Source organism: Leuciscus leuciscus (assembly GCF_965113295.1).
Source record: "Leuciscus leuciscus genome assembly, chromosome: 13".
NCBI classification, from domain to species: domain Eukaryota; kingdom Metazoa; phylum Chordata; class Actinopteri; order Cypriniformes; family Leuciscidae; genus Leuciscus; species Leuciscus leuciscus.
The window spans coordinates 38,583,049-38,604,773 of record NC_138737.1 but is presented as its reverse complement, the minus strand read 5'-3'; the positions used below and the strand labels follow the sequence as shown (position 1 = coordinate 38,604,773).

Sequence of the window (21,725 nt, the reverse complement as noted above, 5' to 3'; positions counted from 1 at the left end):
GAATCTTTTGTAACATTATAAATGTCTTTACTGTCACTTTTGATCAATTGAATGTCTTGATGAATCAAAGTATTAATTTCTTTAACTTCTTTCCAAAAAAATTAAAATTCTTACTGACCCCAAACTTTTGAACGGTAGTGTATCTCAGGTCGAATATATAATAACATTTCATATAAAACATAAATAAAAAAAAAGGGCTTTACAATTTAAACATTCTAGGAGAAAATTCGGTCACACTATATTTCGATAGTCCACTTTTGTTAGCAAATATTAAGCAGACAGTCTACTAATACTCTAATGACAGTTAGTGGACATGTAGTTGCAAAGTTACTTATAGTTAGTAGAATGACTAAAGTGGACTATCGAAATAAAGTGTTACCGAAAATCTTGTGTTTGTGTGTGTGTGTCTGCTGTGAAGTGTGCAGTTCATGTTGGCCATCAGAAACGGATTAGATTGCAATTCATTTGTCAGGGTTTTTTCAGAAACCAGTTGTATTTCACAAATTTTATGAATATAAAATGTGTCACTGTATTTGTTATATGATGCATTTGCTTTATCATAGGATTTCACTGTTTATCACTGTAACAATTATACAGCATCAAATAAATGATTTTAATACGAGGTACTTCTAGTATCTGATTGATGCATTTATTTGGCATTAAGATATTTGAGGGGGGAAAAGCAACTATTGCATGATGTATGTCATACAAACCTGACTGTTATGTGCTGGAAATACATGATACTGTTGTCAGAGAGAGGAGAAATCACCACAACAGGACGCTGAAAGGGTTTTTATGTGTAAGTGAAGTGAGCGCATGAGTGTGCAAGACAGACAGAGAGCATAAAAATTCAAGGTGTAAAAAACCCGTAAACCCCATTTAAGTGAGGCTCTAAAAGAGCTCCTCTGGGTAACTTTAAAAAGAGAAGCATGTGCTAATGCAGTGGAGGCCGTTAAAGGCCCACCGTATGCTCCTGCGTCTGTCAATCAATCAGTTTCACATCAATGATAGAAAATATCCCGTCCCCATCTCAGCTGCTTTCAACATCGTCACATTTATTAATCTCATTTAAAGCCATCCAAACTACTACAGTATCCTTTGCTCTTTATTGTCAATTCATGAACATTGCAAGCTGGTAATAATGCATTAAAACGTGAAATGCATTTCCAAAATATTGGAAGAAATACAATTAGTCTTAGCAAATGCGGCAATCCCAATATCAAAATAAAGTATTGTACCATGAAGGTAGAGTGAATGCATATTTATATCATTTTTAGTCATATATAAGGGATATTTGGTGCAAAAAAAAATCTAATATTCCACAAATAATTGATTAAAAATAAGAAAATCACTGATTTTCAGATACATTTTAAGTCGACAGTTGAAAATTTAGAGTCGACGGTTTAAAGAGGCAATGAGTCTGAGATATTGAAGATATAAAATAAATAAAACAAAAGGCAAAGAGTAAGAAGCAGTGTGTTTTATATCAGTGCATAATATTAGAAGGAATTCTGAACACAACAGAATCGCTTTTTACATTGCAAAAGACACCAGAGGAACACTTGAGTAACAGTTCACGTTAAACCACCCATAACCCCAACCTAACCTTTACAGTTTCTATTGATTTCTCTTTGGAGTGACCCAACAGTAATTCAGCATTCGTTAGGGAAGAAGTCGGCAACCTTTCTGACATGAAGGGCTATTTTAAATGTATATTAGAAACCACTCTGGCAGATTTCCTTCTCCATTTGTATATACAGTTGAGAAGTCTCTTCTGCTCACTTCTACTTTATTCCTGTGATCAAAGCTGAATTTTCAGCATCATTACTCCAGTCTTCAGTGTCACATGATCCTTCACAAATCATTCTAATAGGATGATTTGGGCTTGAGCTTGTTCCTCATAATGTTGCCTTTGTGGCTTTTAACTCTTTCCCCGCCACTGACGGAACTCTCCGGCTCTCCGTGTTTTCGCTGTTATACGGTAGGGGGCGCTATTACACATCTTCTGAAAGAGTACTGAATCTCCGGATCAAAACAGAGGCGAAGAAGCAGCAGAAATAAGCGATAGCATATGTAATCATGCATATGTAAAATAATACAATCATCAACATTAAACAGCATATAAATCAAAACTGCCTAATGTGATGTTGACCCAGGACGAGCTTTAGGACTGTGAAGCTTTAAGGGTGTTGATGGACTCGATCTACTCAATCTGAGTTTTGATCATCGATCTGAATCCGATCTGGTTGTAATCTTTGACAAAAATGTTATTTTCTCAGCTTTTTGTTCAGATTGTTGCTTTTTTATGAAACTTACACACATTTAAGTGTTGATAAAAATAAAATAATGCATGAAGATTTTTTTTGGTTTCTTTAAAAGCAAAGGGTCTGTTATTTCTGTTTTTATATATTGCATGTTCAGATATTCATACTACAATATATTCTGGGGGCCATGACAATGTTGTGAAAATGGTCTAAAACGCTGGTGGTGGCTGGCAACTTTTTTTTTAAACGCTTGTGGTGAAAGAGTATATGTTTTGTGAAATAGAGATGGCCTCTTGGCCCCTGACCATCCTAACATAAACAACAAGTTAAATTTACAATCATATAATATTCCTCACTGTCCATTTTCACTCTTGTGCCAGCTCTGTTTCCATCCAAAGTTGCGAATTTAACTCATGCACAGAATTGGAATATCGCATAAAACATCTGCGAATAAAGCAGCGTTTCCATCCAGTCCGCTGGTTTGTCCAGGACAGGTATGCCGTCCCATCACGCAGTTAAGGAATTTATTCAATAAATGTGTTTTCTTATCGGATACAATTTTTTCCAGACTCATCTTGGAATTTCCATCCAGCAGTTTTTAATGCGATATCCCAAAATGCGGATGAAAATAGAGGGATGGAAACATAGCTAATGTTCACTCCTTCAGTGGTAGTTTGCGTGCGTAAGGTTGCCGACCCTTGCACTAGAACATTCATTTCCTTTAATCTTAATCTTATTGCACTTAATTCAAATCTATTAATAAAAAAGGCATTGGACTACACATCAGTGAAATAAAGGCACCATCATTATAAACCAAATCAAATAATCTGTATTTGTAAAGTGCACGTACATTGTTAACATCCCCAACAGTTTCCCATAGTTCAGGACATAAAACAGAAAGAAAAACAACCTAAAAGAGTCAGTAAAATTAACCCACAAACAGGAAAGACTTGGATTCGGAGATGATCTAACCCAGAAACTAGCTTGAGCTACTGGACAGGCAACAAACGTTGACTTCACCAATTCCACATTGATGGGTTACACACACTGTTCAATCTAAAAAATCGGATTATAACACCCCAAAAACTTGACTTGGTTTTGTACAACGCGTCAATTTAATAAAGCACACAATTCCCTCACTTTGCAACTTCGCAGCCTACCTGAGCAGCGCTAATACCATCAGTCCTCGCTTGAGTTGTCCGAGTCGTCCCAGTCTACCTCTTCCCATGATGCTTTAGCCCTTTGCTCCCAGCTGCGCGCCTGGGCCATGGCTGCTTGTGGCAAAAGCAAGACACACGCTGAAATCCCGGAAACACGGTCCTCGAGGGCTGTCCCGCTCTCCCATCGGTCCTCGTCTGCGTTATAAATGTGAACGTACTTCATCCGACTGCCTTTATCATGTGACCTTCCGCCCATGATGTAGATGCTCCCATCGAGGACGGCCATCCCTGGCTCTCCGTGACCAGCCGGCAGCGGGCTCACCACAGACCACACGTCTGCTGTTGGGTTGTAGCACGCCACCTGTACACACACAGACCAGACCTGTCAAGAGCCCCTTTCACACACACAGTCTTTACTGGTCAATCACCGCTAAGAGATCATGTGTCACAAATAGGGCCTTTTCAAAAAATATCCGAAAATTGGTTCTGGCAATTTACCAGTAATATTACCAGTAAATTACCAGTAATGTGCTCTGTGTGAACGCGGAATGAAGATTACCGTAGCTAAGATTACGTAGGAAGTCAGAACGCGCTGACGTAAGAAGTCTGCTTTGGGCCAATCAAAGTTCTTATGGAGATGACGTTGCTTACAGTAAGCTTTTTAAAGGTCACATTCACACACACATCTCCTTTCGCTTATCCGGGGCCGGGTCGCGGGGGCATCAGTCTAAGCAGAGATGCCCAGACTTCCCTCTCCCCAGACACTTCCTCCAGCTCTTCCGGGGGGACACCAAGGCGTTCCCAGGCCAGCCGGGAGACATAGTCCCTCCAGCGTGTCCTAGGTCTTCCCCGGGGTCTCCTCCCGGTGTGACGCGTCCGGAACACCTTCCCGGGAAGGCGTCCAGGAGGCATCTGGAACAGATGTCCGAGCCACCTCAGCTGGCCCCTCTCGATGTGGAGGAGCAGCGGCTCTACTCTGAGCTCCTCCCGAGTGACCGAGCTCCTCACCCTATCTCTAAGGGATCGCCCAGCCACCCTGCGGAGAAAGCTCATTTCGGCCGCCTGTATCCTGGATCTTGTCCTTTCTGTCTTTTTAAAGGTGCACTGTGTAATTTTTTGCGGCATCTAGTGGTGAGGTTGTGAATTGCAACCAACAGAAGTTACGGTGGCCGACAGGAGATGTCGTCGTCTGAGACAGCAGAGAGTAGGCAGTTAAGCAATGAGGCTTCTTTACAAAGAGTAATTAAGAAATTATGTTTACTTAATTATTCAGTACAACAATGTTATTGCTAATATTATTGTTACTTGTTCATCAACGGGCTCACCACAGACCACACATCTGCTGCATATGGTGTAGCAAGTAAAAGTAATAACATATTATCCAAAAACAGTGAATACATGTAAGTGTACAAATCTTAATGTTATGTTTTTGAGTCGCACAACATTATATTTTTTAACCTGAACTAACCTTTGCTTTAACTGTCATAAATAGTCAAATTATCTTTCATTTTAAAAGACTTACTAACCTTGACACACACTGACTTTTGGAACAGCATCACAATCACATGAAGAGGAAAGTCTATGATGCCTTATAACGGTTGGGGAGCTCACTAGGTTTTGGAGTCTTGCTTTCTCTTTAATTTACATCAAACTGTAACTGCTGCAATATCATGTAGTCACTGTAAACTGTGCAGAAGCAGGGCAGGGGTTTCAGAAGTTCAGTACCTTGAGGACGTCTCGTCTGTAACCGCAGCCGTCGTTGCTGCCTCCGATGACGTAAGCGCGTCCATTGAGAGCTGCCATGCCGTGCCACGCGCGCTCCACCGGGCCCTCAGCACACACACTCCAGTGATTCCCGCTGGGATCGTAACAGTACGTCTCCTTTAGATAAGCCATTCCCCGCCGACCACACGCTGTGTAGATCTTCCCATCAATCACTGCCCCGGTGTGGGCATAAACCTGCAGGCAGAGGCGCTGACAGTGTGAACATACGTCACATCCACATTAAGCTGAACGTTCATAAACTCATCTCACATTCTTCTGGTAGTTGCAGTTTGTTATGTACTACGTTTAGCAGCTTACACTCCCAGCTAATTTATTTGGAATAATTATGTTTCATAAGTCTCATATGATCATCAAGTCTCATGAATTAGTAAAAACAGTAATATTGTGAAATATTATTACAACTGTTTTCTATTTTGATATATTTTCAAATGTAATTTATTCCTGTGATGACTAAGCTGAATTTTTAGCAGGCATTATGCCAGTCTGCAGTGTCACATGATCCTTAAAGTGTCCCTATCATGCTTTTTTGGGGGATTTGACCTTTCATGCAGTGTGTAATATAGCTGTTTGTGAATGTCATCATCTCCCAAAAGAAAGAAGCGATTCTGAACTGAAATGAGTCGTGAGTAATTCCAGTCTTACTTTCTGCATGAACTTACGTAGGTTTGTAATAAATTTGCATAATGCCAGGCTATGGTGTTCATTGGCTGCTCGTGAACAACGTCTACTTTGACCCTCAGTCACTAGTTGATTTGAAACGGTAAAACCGACTCCATTGAACGATTCGTATCACTGTGTATCAAGTGCTGAGGAAGATCCAGAGCTGAAACTGGTAATGGGCGTTTGGTTTACGAAACACACTGTAAGCTTTCGACCAATCACAACAGACTGGACCATCTGACCAATCAGAGCAGAGCAACTCTCGGAAAGGAGGGGTTTAGAGAGACTGAATCCTTTATCAAACTGTTTCAGACACTGTGAGAAAAGAGCTGATGCTTTAATGTATATTATGAGAAAATTAAAGTGTTTTTTGACCTTGGATACATGTTAACATTTGTAGGAGACTCCAAAACAAACCTTTAAAATAGCATAATAGAGGCAATGTAATGTAATGTAATAGAGTATTACAGCCTATTTATAATATGACTGTTTTTACTGTATTTTTGATCAAATAAATGCAGCCTTGCCGAGCATAGAGACTTCTTTCCAAACAAAACAATTGTGTACAATGTTGTATCAATAGGAAAGTGATATTTGAAGCATCTGATTTGCATTTGTAAATGCCATGAATCAGCTGACTGCCAGCCTTGATCATGTGACCTGCCTGAACTAATGCACTGCTCAATTATATGAGAGACTGTAATAGTAATATTTATAATGTTAGCACATCTACAGAAAACCAACATAGCTCACAATCAGCAACAATGAATGTAATTTTCTATTTAAAAGTCTTTAAACCGTTCACCTCTCGTTTCAGCGGCGCCACATATTCCCAGGTGTTGGTTTGTGGGTTGTAGCGCTCCACACAGTCCAGTTCAGTGGTGTAGTCTCGTCCTCCGATGGCGTAGATATATTTATCAACCACACAGACGCAATGATCTGCATGCGGTTGCCGTAAAGGCTCGATGGTACACCAGCTGTTGTGGCGGGGATCGTACCTTGATGAGAAGACAATGGAATGAATCAAATACTGGTATTACACGGCTCTGTGGAATACTTGATTCTGATTGGTCAATCACACCATCGAGCGCTGTGTTATTCCCAGTTGTTATAACAAAACCGCTAACAAAACAAAACACAGGCTCATCCGGGTCACTGAAGTCAGCGGCGCTATACTCTTGCTAGGAACAGTGGAAGTTTTGCATTTTGGTGAGCTAATAAAATATTAAAACTCAGTCAAATCAATATTTTGTGTATAGTTATTTAATTATGCCATCCAGTATCGTGGACTCGCTCTCTCTTGTGTCATACAAATGCAGATGATGCCATTTTGTGACTATCGTTTTGTACACTGTTGGATTATAAGATACAAACAGGTATGATTTTTAACAGTTTAATCTGAAATCAATATCTCTTTTCTCCATAATTATTTATGTGGTGAAATGCTGTGTAATAAGTGGTATGACTGTATACCGTATCTCTTGAATGTCCGTCTAGTTTGAACTTGCAGCGCTAGCAACTGCTCTCTCCGCGGAAGCTTTGCGTTTAAAGACCTAATGAAATATTTTAACTCAGATCAATATTTTGTGTCTATGTAATAAGCAGGATAATGTACATCCAGCCGGTTGTTATATCAGAATAAACCCCTTCAGGTGTGTGTGTGTGTGTGTGTGTGTGTTATCTCAGAATAAACCCCTTCAGGTGTGTGTGTGTGTGTGTGTGTGTGTTATCTCAGAATAAACCCCTTCAGGTGTGTGTGTGTGTGTGTGTGTGTGTGTGTTCTCTCAGAATAAACCCCTTCAGGTGTGTGTGTGTGTGTGTGTGTGTGTTCTCAGAATAAACCCCTTCAGGTGTGTGTGTGTGCGTGTGTGTGTTATCTCAGAATAAACCCCTTCAGGCGTGTGTGTGTGTGTGTGTGTGTGTGTGTGTGTGTGTGTGTGTGTGTGTGTGTGTGTGTTATCTCAGAATAAACCCCTTCAGGTGTGTGCGTGTGTGTGTTATCTCAGAAAAAAAACCTTCAGGTGTGTGTGTGTGTGTGTGATCTCAGAATAAACCCCTTCAGGTGTGTGTGTGTTATCTCAGAATAAACCCCTTCAGGTGTGTGTGTGTGTGTGTGTGTTATCTCAGAATAAACCCCTTCAGGTGTGTGTGTGTGATCTCAGAATAAACCCCTTCAGGTGTGTGTGTGTGTGTGATCTCAGAATAAACCCCTTCAGGTGTGTGTGTGTGTGTGTGTGTGTGTTATCTCAGAATAAACCCATTCAGGTGTGTGTGTGTGTGTTATCTCAGAATAAACCCCTTCAGGTGTGTGTGTGTCTGTGTGTGATCTCAGAATAAACCCCTTCAGGTGTGTGTGTGTGTGTGTGTGTGTGTGTGTGTGTGTGTGTGTTATCTCAGAATAAACCCCTTCAGGTGTGTGTGTGTGTGTGTGTGTGTGTGTTATCTCAGAATAAACCCGTTCAGGTGTGTGTGTGTGTCTGTTATCTCAGAATAAACCCCTTCAGGTGTGTGTGCGTGTGTGCACGTGTGTGTGTTATCTCAGAATAAACCCCTTCAGGTGTGTGTGTTTGTGTGTGTGTGTTATCTCAGAATAAACCTCTTCAGGCTGATCAAGTCCTCAAGTCGGGGGTTTATTCTGAGATAACAACCGGCTGGATGAACATTATCCCTTACTTATACAATAATAATTAGAAAAAAATAGAAAAAATGTAGTATGTAAAATATATAATTTGTTTCATGTTATATTAATTCTTTTTATATATTTTTCTGTCCTATTTTTTAGCTATGTATTATTGAAAAGACGTTTTTTTCCCCCCATTATTATTTCATGCTTCATTACTAGAATCATTTCATTTGAAGCATCACTTCAAATAATGTATTTTTCGGCTGTCTGTGCTCAATTAATCCGGGACAAATGGAATAATAATTTGCACTGAGAATCTCTCAGTTTAAAACAAAAGACCTCATTGAAATGCTGCCCTGTCTCGGTCATTCAGTAGTTCATGAACGGACCATTGTTTATAACACAAGCAACAATATCTGTTCAGTCAACATTTCAGCATTACTATGTTCTAGTATATTTCTTTATTTAAAGTGTTGCAGTGATACGACATGAATTAAATAAATCTATACAGTTATAAACTATATAATTCAATAAACCTATACAGTTATAAACTATATAATTCAAAAGCACTGTAAATCTAATTACATTTTATCCATTTCTAAAAGTATTATCTATTTAATTAATTATTCATTTTTACTGCCTGTATTAGCATTCAGTTTCTATTACACTGTTAAATTAATAAAAACTACTGCTCTAACCAGGTTACAACTACCAAAGAACTGAAATCTGCATGTGAATGATTAAAATATCCACAACATTTTAAGAAACATTCAGTGAAGGGATTATTATTAAAATAGTAAATCTTTGAATATGATACTAAAGGGCATTCTGTGAGATTCAATAAAATAAATGCAAAAAAATGCAAATCAACAAGTATTTGGATACAAGAGCAAGTGTTGGAGAAAGTTACTTTTAAAAGAAATGCGTCACCAAATATTGCCTTACTGCCTAAAAAGTAACTAATTGCATAACTTTTTTTTTTTTTTTTAAGTGATGCGTTACGTTTTTCTCGTTTACTTTTTCTCACCTGGGCTGGGCTTGCTTGTTTGGTTTTTAATAACAAAAAAAGTTGTATTTTTGGCAAATCTAAAGGCCCTTTAACACCAAAAGTTGAATGAATAAGCCTCAGGCTGAAGGAGATGTAAGTTCACTCCTGTACAGTAGAGGGCGCCGCTCAAAAAAGCATTTCAGCTGTGCTGCCATTCTGGATTGCAGAAGAAAGTTCAACACTCTTCAGCAAATAAAAACAAAAATGAAACACAAACGTGATGTTTAACTAAAGTCATATTTGCTTATTCGTATGGTTGAACTGGATTATTGTAGGTCAGCAGCAAAGAGATTGGTTAATAAAGTGAGATTAAATACATAAAGTATATTTGTGTTATTTAACATTCAAATATTGCAGGTTTGCATAATATTTGCAGAGAGAGTTTGCATTTCTCTGTTTATAATCATTTTGAGGAATAGCCTACTGTATCCGTTTTTGTCCAAGTGAGATGAGTAAATGCCTGCTCACATGTAGTCTAGAACTACAATACCTTTCATGTTCACACAGCGCCTCTGCACTTACTCAAGATTTCTCTCAACATGAGGACAGGATGTGAGGATTGTGTTATGTTTCATCATGTTGTTGTTCATGTTCCTGTATTAACAAGTTCTCCTTGTTTGTTACCTTGGTTTCTAATGAATCCCTCCTGTTTCTTGTTTAGTTCTCTGTGTGTACAGTTGTGGTCAGAATTATTGGCACCCCTGGTAAATATGATCTAAGATGCCTGTAAAAATAAATCTGCATTGTTTATCCTTTTGATCTCTCATTAAAAAAATTCACAAAAATCGAACCTTTCATTGAAGTAAAATAATTGAAAGTGGGGGGGAAATCGCATTATGAAATACTCCCAAAACACGTTGGCAACAATTATTGGCCAATTTTTAATGAGTAAAATTTTCCCATTCATATTTACATTTTTTAACCAGAAATTGTCTAGCTTTGACTTCTTGTTTCACAGGAGTTTAAATATGAGGAAACACAAAGGCCAAATCCCCTTAATCATCCATCACAATGAGTAAAACTAAAGAATATAGTTCTGATGCGCAGCAAAAGATTGTTGAGCTTCACAAAATAGAAAGTGGATGTAAGAAAATAGCGAAAGCATTGAAAATTCACATTTCCACCGTCAGGACAATAATTAAGAAGTTCTAATCAAAGATGTTACGAATCTGCCAGGAAGAGGACGTGTGTCTGTTTCGTCTTAATGCACAGTGAGGAGAGAGTTTGAGTGGATAAAGACTCCAAGGATCACAGATGGAGAATTGCAGAGATTACTTGAGTCTTGGGGTCAGAAAGCCTAAACAAAAACCAAACAACCCCTACATCACCACAGGGTTTCAAGAAAAATCCTCCTCGCTCATCCAAAAACAAACTCCAGCATATTCCGTAGTCAGACACGACTGGAACTTCAAAAGGACTGGATTCTATGGTCGGATGAAACAAACAAAAAATAGCACTAGATGTGTTTGGTGCAAACAGGGATAAAAAGTACCCCATGCCCACGGCTAAATATATCGCTGGATCTTTAATGTTATGGGCCTATTATTTTACTGGAGGTCCTGGACATCTTGTTCAGACACATGGCATCATGGATTCTATCAGATACAAACGGATCAAAATCAAAACCCGACGGCCTCTGCTAGAAATCTTATAATGGGCCGTGATTGGATCTTCCATCAGGACAATGATCCAAAACGAACATCAAAATTAACACAAAATGTGTTAGGGAGCACAAAATGAAGCTTCTGTCATGACCGTCCCGTCCCAGTTCCCTGACCTGAACCCTGCAGAAGATGAGTGGGCTGAACTGAAGAGGAGAAGCACTAACATGGATCTGGGAATCTGAAGGATCTGGAGAGATTCTGTATGGAGGAATGATCTCTGATCTCCAAACTCATCCGGCATTATAGGAGAAGACTCAGAGCTGTCATCTTGGCAAAAGGAGGTTGCAAAAAGTATTTAATAAAACGGTGCCAATAATTATGGCCAACGTCTTTTGGAGAAAAACATTTATTTTAAAATTTTTAAGTTTTTCATCTAATATTTATATTTTATTTCAGCTTTATTTAAAATAACAAACACAGTTTTAATAATTTTGTTTAACAATATCAACACCGATCTGGAGCTCTGCATAACACCGTGAAGAACCTTGAGAAAGCAAATTCGAATTTTGTCAAAATGCATGAGACAAACCAGATCTGTCAGCAGTTTACTAAAACCACAATCAAAGGCACTTCCTTAAAGAAAATCTCTTCTTGTTCTCTGTTTTACTTCCTTCAATTACTTCTGCACTTTCCTTTTGGAACTGGTCACTGCAATATTGTGATCATTTTTGGCTCTGGTATGAGAAATTGTTTGTGCATGTAAGTTGCTTTGATAAAGTGCCTATATAGTTTCATTTATCATTATGCAAACCAGAAATCCATTTTTTTGTAAAGTTTCTAGAATGTTTCTAACCTTTAGCCCATCATGTGCAAGCAGAAATAACAGATGATGTGCATGTTCATAATGATCAGTTTCTTTATGCTAAGTTCACTGGATTCTTAAGTTATTAGACTTCATTTGAGACTCTTGGAACTGATTTCAAACCATGAGTGATCTTCCAATTATACTGATCTGAGATTTGGATATACAAGTCCAATAATCCAATCCACACTTATTGGATTATATTGGCCTCTGACTTGGATATAATACAAATCCAATAATCCCAAACACAAGACCATATGGGAGTAGCTAAAGCTCAAAGTGAATGACCTGCAATGTACAAGTCTCTGAATAATGTCAAGCCAATCTGACTGTAAAGGCCGTGACACACCAAACCAACAACAAGGAACAGGCGGTGATGAAAGCGGACTGTGTTGTCACCTCGCTTAGTGTGTGTCTGGGCGAAAAAGCTGCGTTTGAACACCGCAAACAGCCAAAGGTCAACTAGCATGAGCGTTCTGCACCCGTGTGTAAGGAAATAACTGTCTATATCAGCTATTAATCGTCTATATTAGACATTTAAAACGTGAAACCAAAACTAGGCCTGCCTATATAAACCATTAACAAATCAGCGCTTGCTTACCATTTTGAATATGAGTAATTTTGACCAGTCTCTTAATTCCAGATGGCTCATATCGTTGTGAAAATATTCACAAATTGGAATGCACTGGTAAGATGACATAAAATTAGAACAGCCTTATGTCTGTGCTGTCTTGAATTCTTTGCTCTTTTTCATTCACGGGAACTTCTTTGCTAAACTGAACAGCCAATCAGAGTTGGCGGTGCAACGGACGCCGATTCAAGATGCTCAATCAGCCATAAAGTCCCAGATCGTGAAACCACAAAAAGTATTCTCGTCGCTTTATAAACTTAAGGTTGAGCCACTGGAGTCACTTGGACTATATCAACGATGTCTTTAATGCATTTTCTGGGCCAGCAAGTTATAATGTCTTAGAAGCCTATGGAGAAGTGATCCAGCACTCAGATTTAATCAAAAATATCTTCATTTGTGTTCCGAAGATGAACGAAGGTCTTACGGGATTGGAACAACATGAGGGTGAGTAATTACTGACAGAATTTTCATTTTTGGGTGAACTAACTCTTTAAGAATGGATCAAAGTCACTCCCGGACAGACTACAATCAGAGGGAATTCATTCATGCGGCCCCAACAAAGATGTCATTGCTGGAAAAGGTGGCTCTAGTCAAGTCAAGTCACCTTCATTTATATAGTGCTTTTACCAATATAGATTGTTTCAAAGCAGCTTTACAGTGATAATAAAAAACTTGGAAATGGAAATTAAAGTAACAGATTGTTTTGGCTTTACAGCAGCTCTAGAATAAAGTTATTGTCCAGCTAAAGTTAGTTTTAATTGATTCACTTCCATTGCAAAGAGTTATTAACTTAGGGGCCGCTTACACGACACCATTCTAACAGAAGCACATTATTTGTGCTTGTTTGATGTTGACTGTGTCTATGTAATCTGCTTATGTTTTTAATGTGTATGTATGCAATGTTTTTTACAGCTTTATAATAACAACCTGCCAGGGACTCCGGATGAAAATTTGTCTGTACGGCTAAATCTGGCTCATTTACATTTGGACATTATGTCCTTATGTTCATTAATGTGCATTGTCCATTTTAAACAAACAAACAAACAAACAGAAGTACAGAGAGTCCTTTGTACTCTACAAAGAATTAAAATATGAGGATTGAATACTTATGTTGACAGCATAATCCTGACTGTTTTAACCACACTAAATACAAGCACTGTTCTTCTAACAATTGTTCTAGATGCATAGGTGCATTTCACCATCTAAAAAAAAAGAAAATCGAGCGTAATGCAGCGCCACTTACCGCCAGCATCGAGATTCAGCGCGGAAGCCGCTGGTGTTCTTGTCTCCGCCAACCAAGTACACAAAGTTATTGAGCACCGCGATGCCCATGTTGGACATGCGAGGAGCGCGTTCTGCACCCAGACTCCGCCACTCGCCCCAGGAGGGGTGGAACACCTGGAACCGCTCTTCATTGTCCACCAGTGCGCTAGACGAATACATGCCCCCAAATCCCAGAATGCACTGGGAGCTGCAGCGAGGCTGAGTGAGTGGGGTTTGCATGACCGGCTGCCACAGCTCCTGACTGTGGTAACGTAGAGCGGCGGCCACAGATTCTCGTAGAGGACACTGTTTTAACCGGCTGTGCAAGCGCTGCAACACATGCTTCTCCATCAGGCAGAACCGCACCGCTTCCAACATCCGCAATGGATCCTAAAGGAAGAGATCATTTGATTTAGATATCGCCAGTGTAAACTTGAGTAAAAGTACAGATACCATATTAAAATCTTACTCTAGTAAAAGTACAGGCCTAAGTACTCATTTTCAGTTTTACTTGAGTATAAAAGTACAAAAGCACTTGATTTTTAATGTACTTAAGTGTTAAAAGTGACAAGTACTGATTGATGAACCATATATTTATTCTAGCCAGCTCTAGTCAGAAGACAACAGAAATAAGAAAGATTAGTGCATACAATTGCATTTGAAAGTCTGTGTTAATCATGCGCTGCATGATTAATCATGTTTTAATCATGGTAACGATTTTTGCTTCTCGCGATTAATTAAAAATAATCGTTGTGATATTTGCACATTTTCCACTATCTTTCCAGCTTGGGGTTGAGAATCTTCCCTCCTGTTACCCTCAAATTTACCTTCTTTTTTTTTTTCCTCTGGGGTCAATTGGTGATTTACCAGCAATTTAAACTGCCAGAATATATATATTTTTTAAACAAAACTTAATGTTTCTTTGTTGACTACTTAAATAGCCCTTTAAATAAAACACTAGTGGTTCTTGCAATCCTACAGGTATGGTTATGTTAGGTGAGGGCCCTAAAGCAGAGGGACCTTTTTGTTGTCGTTGTGAAGATTATAAAACTGCATGTTATAATGAACTCAATATGATACAAAAAACCCAGAAACAAATGTGTGTGCAATTTTGGATATTTCTTAAATGTTTATACAGCTAAATGAGCCTGGGGTCAAATTGACCCTCTAAAGACCACTGATAATACAAAATGTGTACAGGACATAGAAAACATATCATGTTAATTTTGTGTTTACCCCATTAAATTAGGAAAAGTCATTAAATATGAAGCAAAAAAATTATGTCATGTATTTAGAGACGTTAAACATTGAATGAGGTCGTGATTAATAAATGTGATTAACAGTTTAACCATTATCATGCAGCCCTACGACAAATAGAATAAAAATACAATGTACAGACGTCACATGGGGAACGCTGTGCAAACATACTAGTTCATTTTCATTATCATTTGAAACTTCTAAGGCAGCAGGAAAGATGCATGGGCATTAATTTGCATTATTTTACCTACAATCACCTAAAAATGCAGACAGTGACACAGAAATGCTGACGTGTCCACATTTATGCGTTTCAGCTTGAACAGCTCGCTCTTTTACAGCAGATTTACTTCACAGATAACTGACCTAAATATGATTTCATTTAAAATAATCAATGCTAAAATTCATTAGTAAATGTTTGCACCATCAGTCACAAGCACATTCAAGCTCAGAGGAAGATATACCTGTTCTTGGCTCATTTTGACCGGATCATTGAATCATTGTTGACTCAAAAACAGTGTTATTTGTGAACCAATTCAGCCGGTTCATTGGAATGAATCAACTCGTTCACGAATCGGACATCGCTCTTGCGTCTCAGAGGGGGCGGCGATTTCTTCACTTAGAAATAACGAGAAATTATATGTTTTTTATGGAATGTAGTGGAGTAAAAAGTGCGATATTATGCTTTGTAGTGAAGTAAAAGTTTCCCAAAATAGAAATACTCTGATAAAGTACAGATACTTGTACTTTATGTACTTAGAAATACTTTGTTTTGACATCGACACCATGGGGAAAAACTGCCATATAGATATTTTTAATATTATCTTATAATTTGGCAGCAGGAATATTAGGCTGCTGTCACTTTAAAATCTGACGCACGGATCCATTATACTGTTACACATGCGTTATCTTTCTCAACTGTTTACGTTCATAACTGACTCTGTTCACGTCAATACTGGCCAAGACCGGCATTGTGACATTATTTTGTGTGTATTTGACTGTTTAAGTAGCCTGACGTCGTCATACTCAGATTCTAGTCATAGTGAGTCTGATACTGCTCCATTGGGCTGTGATTATGGGGCGTGTTTCAACCGAACCAGGAAAGAAAATGCCTCTGCACTCAATTGGACAGACCTACAACCAATCAGAGACATGGAGTGAGTGACGTATGTTCTTCATTCATCTTTCCGATCGACAAATGCCTTGATCGCGGTTCTCTGTTCCTCTTTTAAAATGAATGCGCTGTCAATATCTTCTATAACAGACGCGATGGCGGCATCTTTGTTGTAAACTAATTCAACCCAAGCGCTCTTTGGGGACGTGGATGATTACGTTACTGTTGATCATCTGTCCATCATCGTATAAAGCCCACCCTGACAATTCGATTGGTCCGAACAGCTCTGGTTCGAGCATAGTTGCTCCACAACGGATCAAGTCCAGACCGAACTTCCCGACCTCAAATGTTGTGGGCGGGGCTAAGTTCGGCTGGCATCCAGGCTACTGTTTAAGCGCAATAAGCAGCAAAAAGTACTAAATTGTGACCCTGGATCACAAAACCAGTCTTATGTTGCACGGGTTTATTTGTGGCAATAGCCAACAAAACATTGTATGGGTCAAAATTATAGATTTTTCTTTTATGCCAAAAATCATTAGGATATTAAGTAAAGATCATGTTCCATGAAGATATTTTGTAAATTTCCCACCTTAAATATATAAAACATTTATTTTTGTGAATGGATGCAGCACTATCGCCAATAGAAATGGACAAATTTAAAGGCGATTTTCTCAATATTTCGATTGTTCTGTACCCTCAGATTCCAGATATTCAAATAGTTGTATCTCGGCCAAATATTGTCCTATCATAACAAACCATACATCAATGGAAAGATTATGTGCTCAGCTTTCAGATGATGTATACATCTCAATTTAAAAAAAATTACCCATAAGACTGGTTTTGTGGTCCAGGGTCACAATTTAATGCTGAGAGGCGGCTTTATGTGCGCAAACTTTGGGTGTGAGCACAAAATCAGCGGGAATGAGTAAAATTATGCATAATACTCGCAATCCCACACCGAAATTCAAGCCCTGTTACAATATTCAATATTCTAACAATATTTATCCAGAGCAAATGAAAGGAGTGAGTGAGGAGAGGCGGGTTTGGGTTTGTGTGGAGAGATGAGAGAGAGAGAAAGAGTAGCTGGTATTATGTATCTATTCTGCAGAAAATGAGTATTGGAAGCATTTCAAATATTTCAGTATTGATATTTTTTGAAAAAAATCTATATTTTTGACAACACTAAATTGCACGTAGTTTATTATTTCAGATGCCTTTTTAAAAGACTACAATTGAAAATGATATATAAAATTAATTCAACCCACCAAAGTGTCTAGTAGGAGTGACTGTGTTTCACGCCACTGCTGGAATACACTCGCATTTGGCGGGTGTTAATGTCAAGCCTTAATTGTTACCGTCCACTACTGGATATCACTAGCCCATCTGTTTCTCACCTGTAAGCACACCTCATCCTTCTCCACCTGTTCAGGGGTGTAATGGTAGTGCAGGGCTGCTTCAAACACCTCGTTCTCTGAGCTCACCTCCAGCTCGTTGCTGGAAAGGACACTCAGGATCTTTTCCGCAGGAAGCTTTCGATACACGGGCGTACGCGAGAAAGTCTGGATGTTCTTGAGCAGATATGAGCGGATCTTCTCCCCGAGCTGGTTCAGCCCGTATATGTCGGCGAGCTTTTCCACCTCCAGGATGTTGTCATCATCCAGCCAGGAGAACAAGAAGTCGCAGCAGAAGCCAATCACATCTTGCACCTGCAGAAGAGTGGCGGCACACAGCACTTCCTGAACCGAGTCCAGGTCCAGTTCCAGCTCTGAGGTGTAGATGAAGTCCAGCAGTTTCATCATCGCTGTGTATGTGACTCCATGAACCGGGATCTCAGTTTGCTGCATCTCCCGCAAACCGCCAGCAAACATACCCCTAAAAAAAACACAGAGACGAATGAAACACTGTACAGGGAAGCAATAACCATGTAGCTCAATCTTTTGAAAATCACGCATGCTATACGGAGCCATAGCCGTGCTCCGACATGATGCACTCCGGGTGACCCGAGTTCGAATCCCAGCTCAAGGTCTTTTCCCGGTCCAATATCCTTCTCTCCTCTCCCATGCTTTCCTGTGTGTCCTCCTACTGTCCTATCTAAATAAAGGCGAAAAAGCCCAAAAATATAACTTAAGAAAAGGCAAGAAGGAATGTGCTTGTGTTAGATACACAACTGAGAGTCAGGTCGAACAATAAAGATGATTCAGTTCAGCTAATCAGTTTTATCACAAGAACATGGTAGCTTTACAATATTCTTTAAATATACAAAATAATTATAGGTAATAAACCATTAATAGTACTAACTTAATTTATTTATTCAAAATGCGTTTCATACATTTGACTTAAATACATCTCTTTTATAATAACATCTGAATTCTATAATTCTTTTAATTTCTCCTTTATCATGGATATTTGTATGTGTCATTGACCCACATAAATCAATAAATATACATAAAAGATGACATGATTACTAAATTAATTGATGTGCATTCTCAGCATCTATTGAGTAGTTTAAGTGAGAGTGGTGTAATATGAAAAAATATATTTACGATTATTGTATAATTATTAGGCATGTAGTTTTATAATCTCATATTAATTGAAAGACTTGGTATATTGGTTCTTCTAGAAAAGTAGCCTATGTGTCACACTGCAAAACAGATGAATATTAAATTAATATTAAATGAATAGGCCTATTAAAAATGGTGAGGGGTTTGGACAATGATACTGAAACAATGCTTCTTCTTTTGGCCTTTCTATTCATCACAGAATCCTGAAAAAAGAATATCTCACGGTTTTCGCAAAAATATGAAGCAGCACAACTGTTTTCAACATTGATAATAATGAGAAATGTTTCTTGAGCAGCAAATCATCATATTAGAATGATTTCTGAAGGATCATGTGACACTGAAGACTGGAATAATGATGCTGAAAATTCAGCTTTGATCACAGGAATAAATTACATTTGCATAACCTTTAAAAATTCTGTAATTTTTAAAGGAGTGTCACACATACCTGAAATAGTCACAGGAGGCCGCGAGGAGAATCCGGTGGGCCTGGATGGGTTTTCCTTCCACCAAGAGCACCACATCGAACAGAATGCCCCCTTGTCGCAGCATCAGGAGCCCGTCTAACAGCCCCTGTGAATGGGCATTACTGCGGTACTTCTGCTTTGCACAGGGTTGAGCGGAGCGAGCCGTGCAGGAGACCAAATCATCAGCCATCTTGACACAAAAATGCAAAGAAAGTGAACCTGCTCACATGTTTGTGTGCAGCTCCACACTGCTGCTAAACGAAAGAACAGGGAGAGAAATGAGTAAATACACGGAAAACTTGACCCTCATCCTGTGTATGTCATCCATTGTTATTAATTACTATGGAATAGAAAGTAAAAGTAATGTAACATCACTCCACCATGTAAATAGAAAGAAGACATACTCTCATTTACAGGAAACAAAGACCTGTCTGTCTCGCTGCATAACCACAGAGAAACAAGAAACAGGTCACAAACAAGATTTTAATTCAATTGAGAATGCATAATCAAATATATACAAAGCATCTTAAGGGGGATATTGGCTTTGTACCCCAAAAAAGAGTGTCATGCTTCAGGTTGACACCCTTTACTTTCACTTTAACACTTTTATTTTTAAAATGTTAACATCATTTAGCTGTGAAGAGTGGCCTGTGTTTATTCCTATCCTCAGCAAGTGCCACTAAACCCAACATTACGATAACAAAGATGATGTGGTCAAAGGCTGGATGTGATTTATTCCGCTGACAGCAGTGTGTGTGTGTGTGTGTGTGTGTGTGTGTGTGTGGCCGTTATATAAACTTACAGTTCAGCAAATGTTGAGTTAGTGTGAGATCTGCAACACTTCAGCTGCCGTTGCACTTACCGGAAATGATCGGGTGTTTTAAAGAAGCCTGTTGATGTCGTATGACAGCAAAAATTCGATGATGATGATGATGATTATGACTATGATGAGGATGCTTCAGTTTGTTTGTTTTCTGATCGCCCAGCTGAGTTTCCCTGTGATGATGTCACAGCAGCACTTCCGGTACAGAGCAAAACAAATGACATCAGCAGTGGCTGTCAAATGAAAAGCACTGGACCCTTTTCACAGACTGTGATCACGTGTTTTAACGCTCATCAGCATCGTAAACACTGCAGTTTATATATGTGTGTGTGTGTGTGTGTGTGTGTGTGTGTGTGTGTGTGTGTGTGTGTGTGTGTGTGTGTGTGTAATTTCAGTTGTAATAAGTTAAGCAAAAAGGAGTCTCTTAAAAGTCTTGTCATTTCACAAATATTCAGTAAAGTTCACAAATAAAGTTCAGTTTCCACACTGTAGTATCAGCTGCTTTCAATTATTTGATCTGTACACTCTATGCTGCTTGATGGCGTAAACCTGCTATATTAATTTATTATCGTAATCATACATATGTTTATTGTGCTTTTACTTTTACTATGTACTGCACTTTGTTATTCTTCTACTTATTTACCAGCTAATGAAATGTATGTCTCTCACATTTACAGAAATAGCCGTACTCATATTACACATCAATCTATAATTAACCTATTGACTGTTTTGTACTCATGTGAGCAAACTACTTTTCTCATGTTTAGACAAGTATATCGTAAATTGAAAGCCTAATTGTATTTATTTATTTATTTTTTACTTATTTAAAATATGAATAAGAGGCCAGACAGTAGTAGTAGATCATAAACAGTGCTTTCATCGCTCATGATCAGCAGAGGGCGCTAGTGCTGTTTATCTCAGAGCATCTCAGGACGAACGCGATGTTTTTCACCCTTATGTCTCATGATGATGTAGGCCTACACCTACACCACCATCAGCATGTTTAAACCTGACATTACTGATTTTTAACTCACATTAAAACCGTGTGTGAGTATGTTTGTGTGCCTGGTATTCCCTATGTTATGGGGACAAAATATTAATACCAGTATTATTTTTTTTTATTTTTTTTATCCCCATGTGAAAAACAGCTTTATAAATCATACGTTTTTTGAAAATGTAAAAATGCAGAAAGTTTTCTGTGATGGGTAGGTTTAGGGGAGAGAATATACTGTATACAGTATAAAAATCATTATGTCTATGGAAAGTTCCCATAAACCATATAAATCCAACTGTACGTGTGTGTGTGTGTGTGTGTGTGTGTGTGTGTGTGTGTGTGTGTGTGTGTGTGTGTGTGTCTGTGTGTGTGTGTGTGTCATTAATATTAAACAAACAGACTGACAAGTGACAACATGTATGTATACAGTCATAATTTCTAGGTTTTATTGGATTATAAAACAACTAATCAATATCTAAAACTATACCTTGCTGTTTAGATTTTCATTTCCACATTATATACATTTTAGTGAAATACTATACACATTATAAACAAAATATATATAACACATTATACTGTTATACAAACACGTGTCATATAAATCCTGTATGTATA

The 21,725-nt window shown here is 38.5% G+C and overlaps 1 protein-coding gene and 1 long non-coding RNA gene across 4 annotated transcripts; one reads left to right on the top strand and one right to left on the bottom strand.

Moving 5' to 3' along the window:
- Positions 1–1,465: 1,465 nt before the first annotated feature.
- Positions 1,466–20,325, bottom strand: klhl22 (kelch-like family member 22). Of its 3 annotated transcripts, none has more exons than XM_082188728.1 (7): positions 20,096–20,325; positions 19,275–19,547; positions 17,663–18,140; positions 13,881–14,290; positions 6,675–6,867; positions 5,150–5,383; positions 1,466–3,785 (listed from the first exon to the last, which is right to left on the bottom strand). In XM_082188728.1, the coding sequence occupies exons 2-7, from the start codon at positions 19,481–19,483 to the stop codon at positions 3,444–3,446; spliced, it is 1,866 nt and encodes a 621-aa protein (XP_082044854.1). In that variant the 5' UTR covers positions 19,484–19,547; positions 20,096–20,325; the 3' UTR covers positions 1,466–3,443. The 3 variants fall into 3 exon arrangements, with proteins under 3 accessions (XP_082044854.1, XP_082044852.1, XP_082044853.1); XM_082188726.1 differs by having other exon boundaries at positions 20,156–20,325; XM_082188727.1 differs by having other exon boundaries at positions 19,275–19,544; positions 20,156–20,325.
- On the top strand, positions 7,317–8,415 carry LOC309513074. Its single transcript, XR_014211272.1, has 3 exons — positions 7,317–7,328; positions 7,475–7,541; positions 7,891–8,415. It is a non-coding gene; the product is annotated as an uncharacterized lncRNA (long non-coding RNA).
- Positions 20,326–21,725: the final 1,400 nt, after the last annotated feature.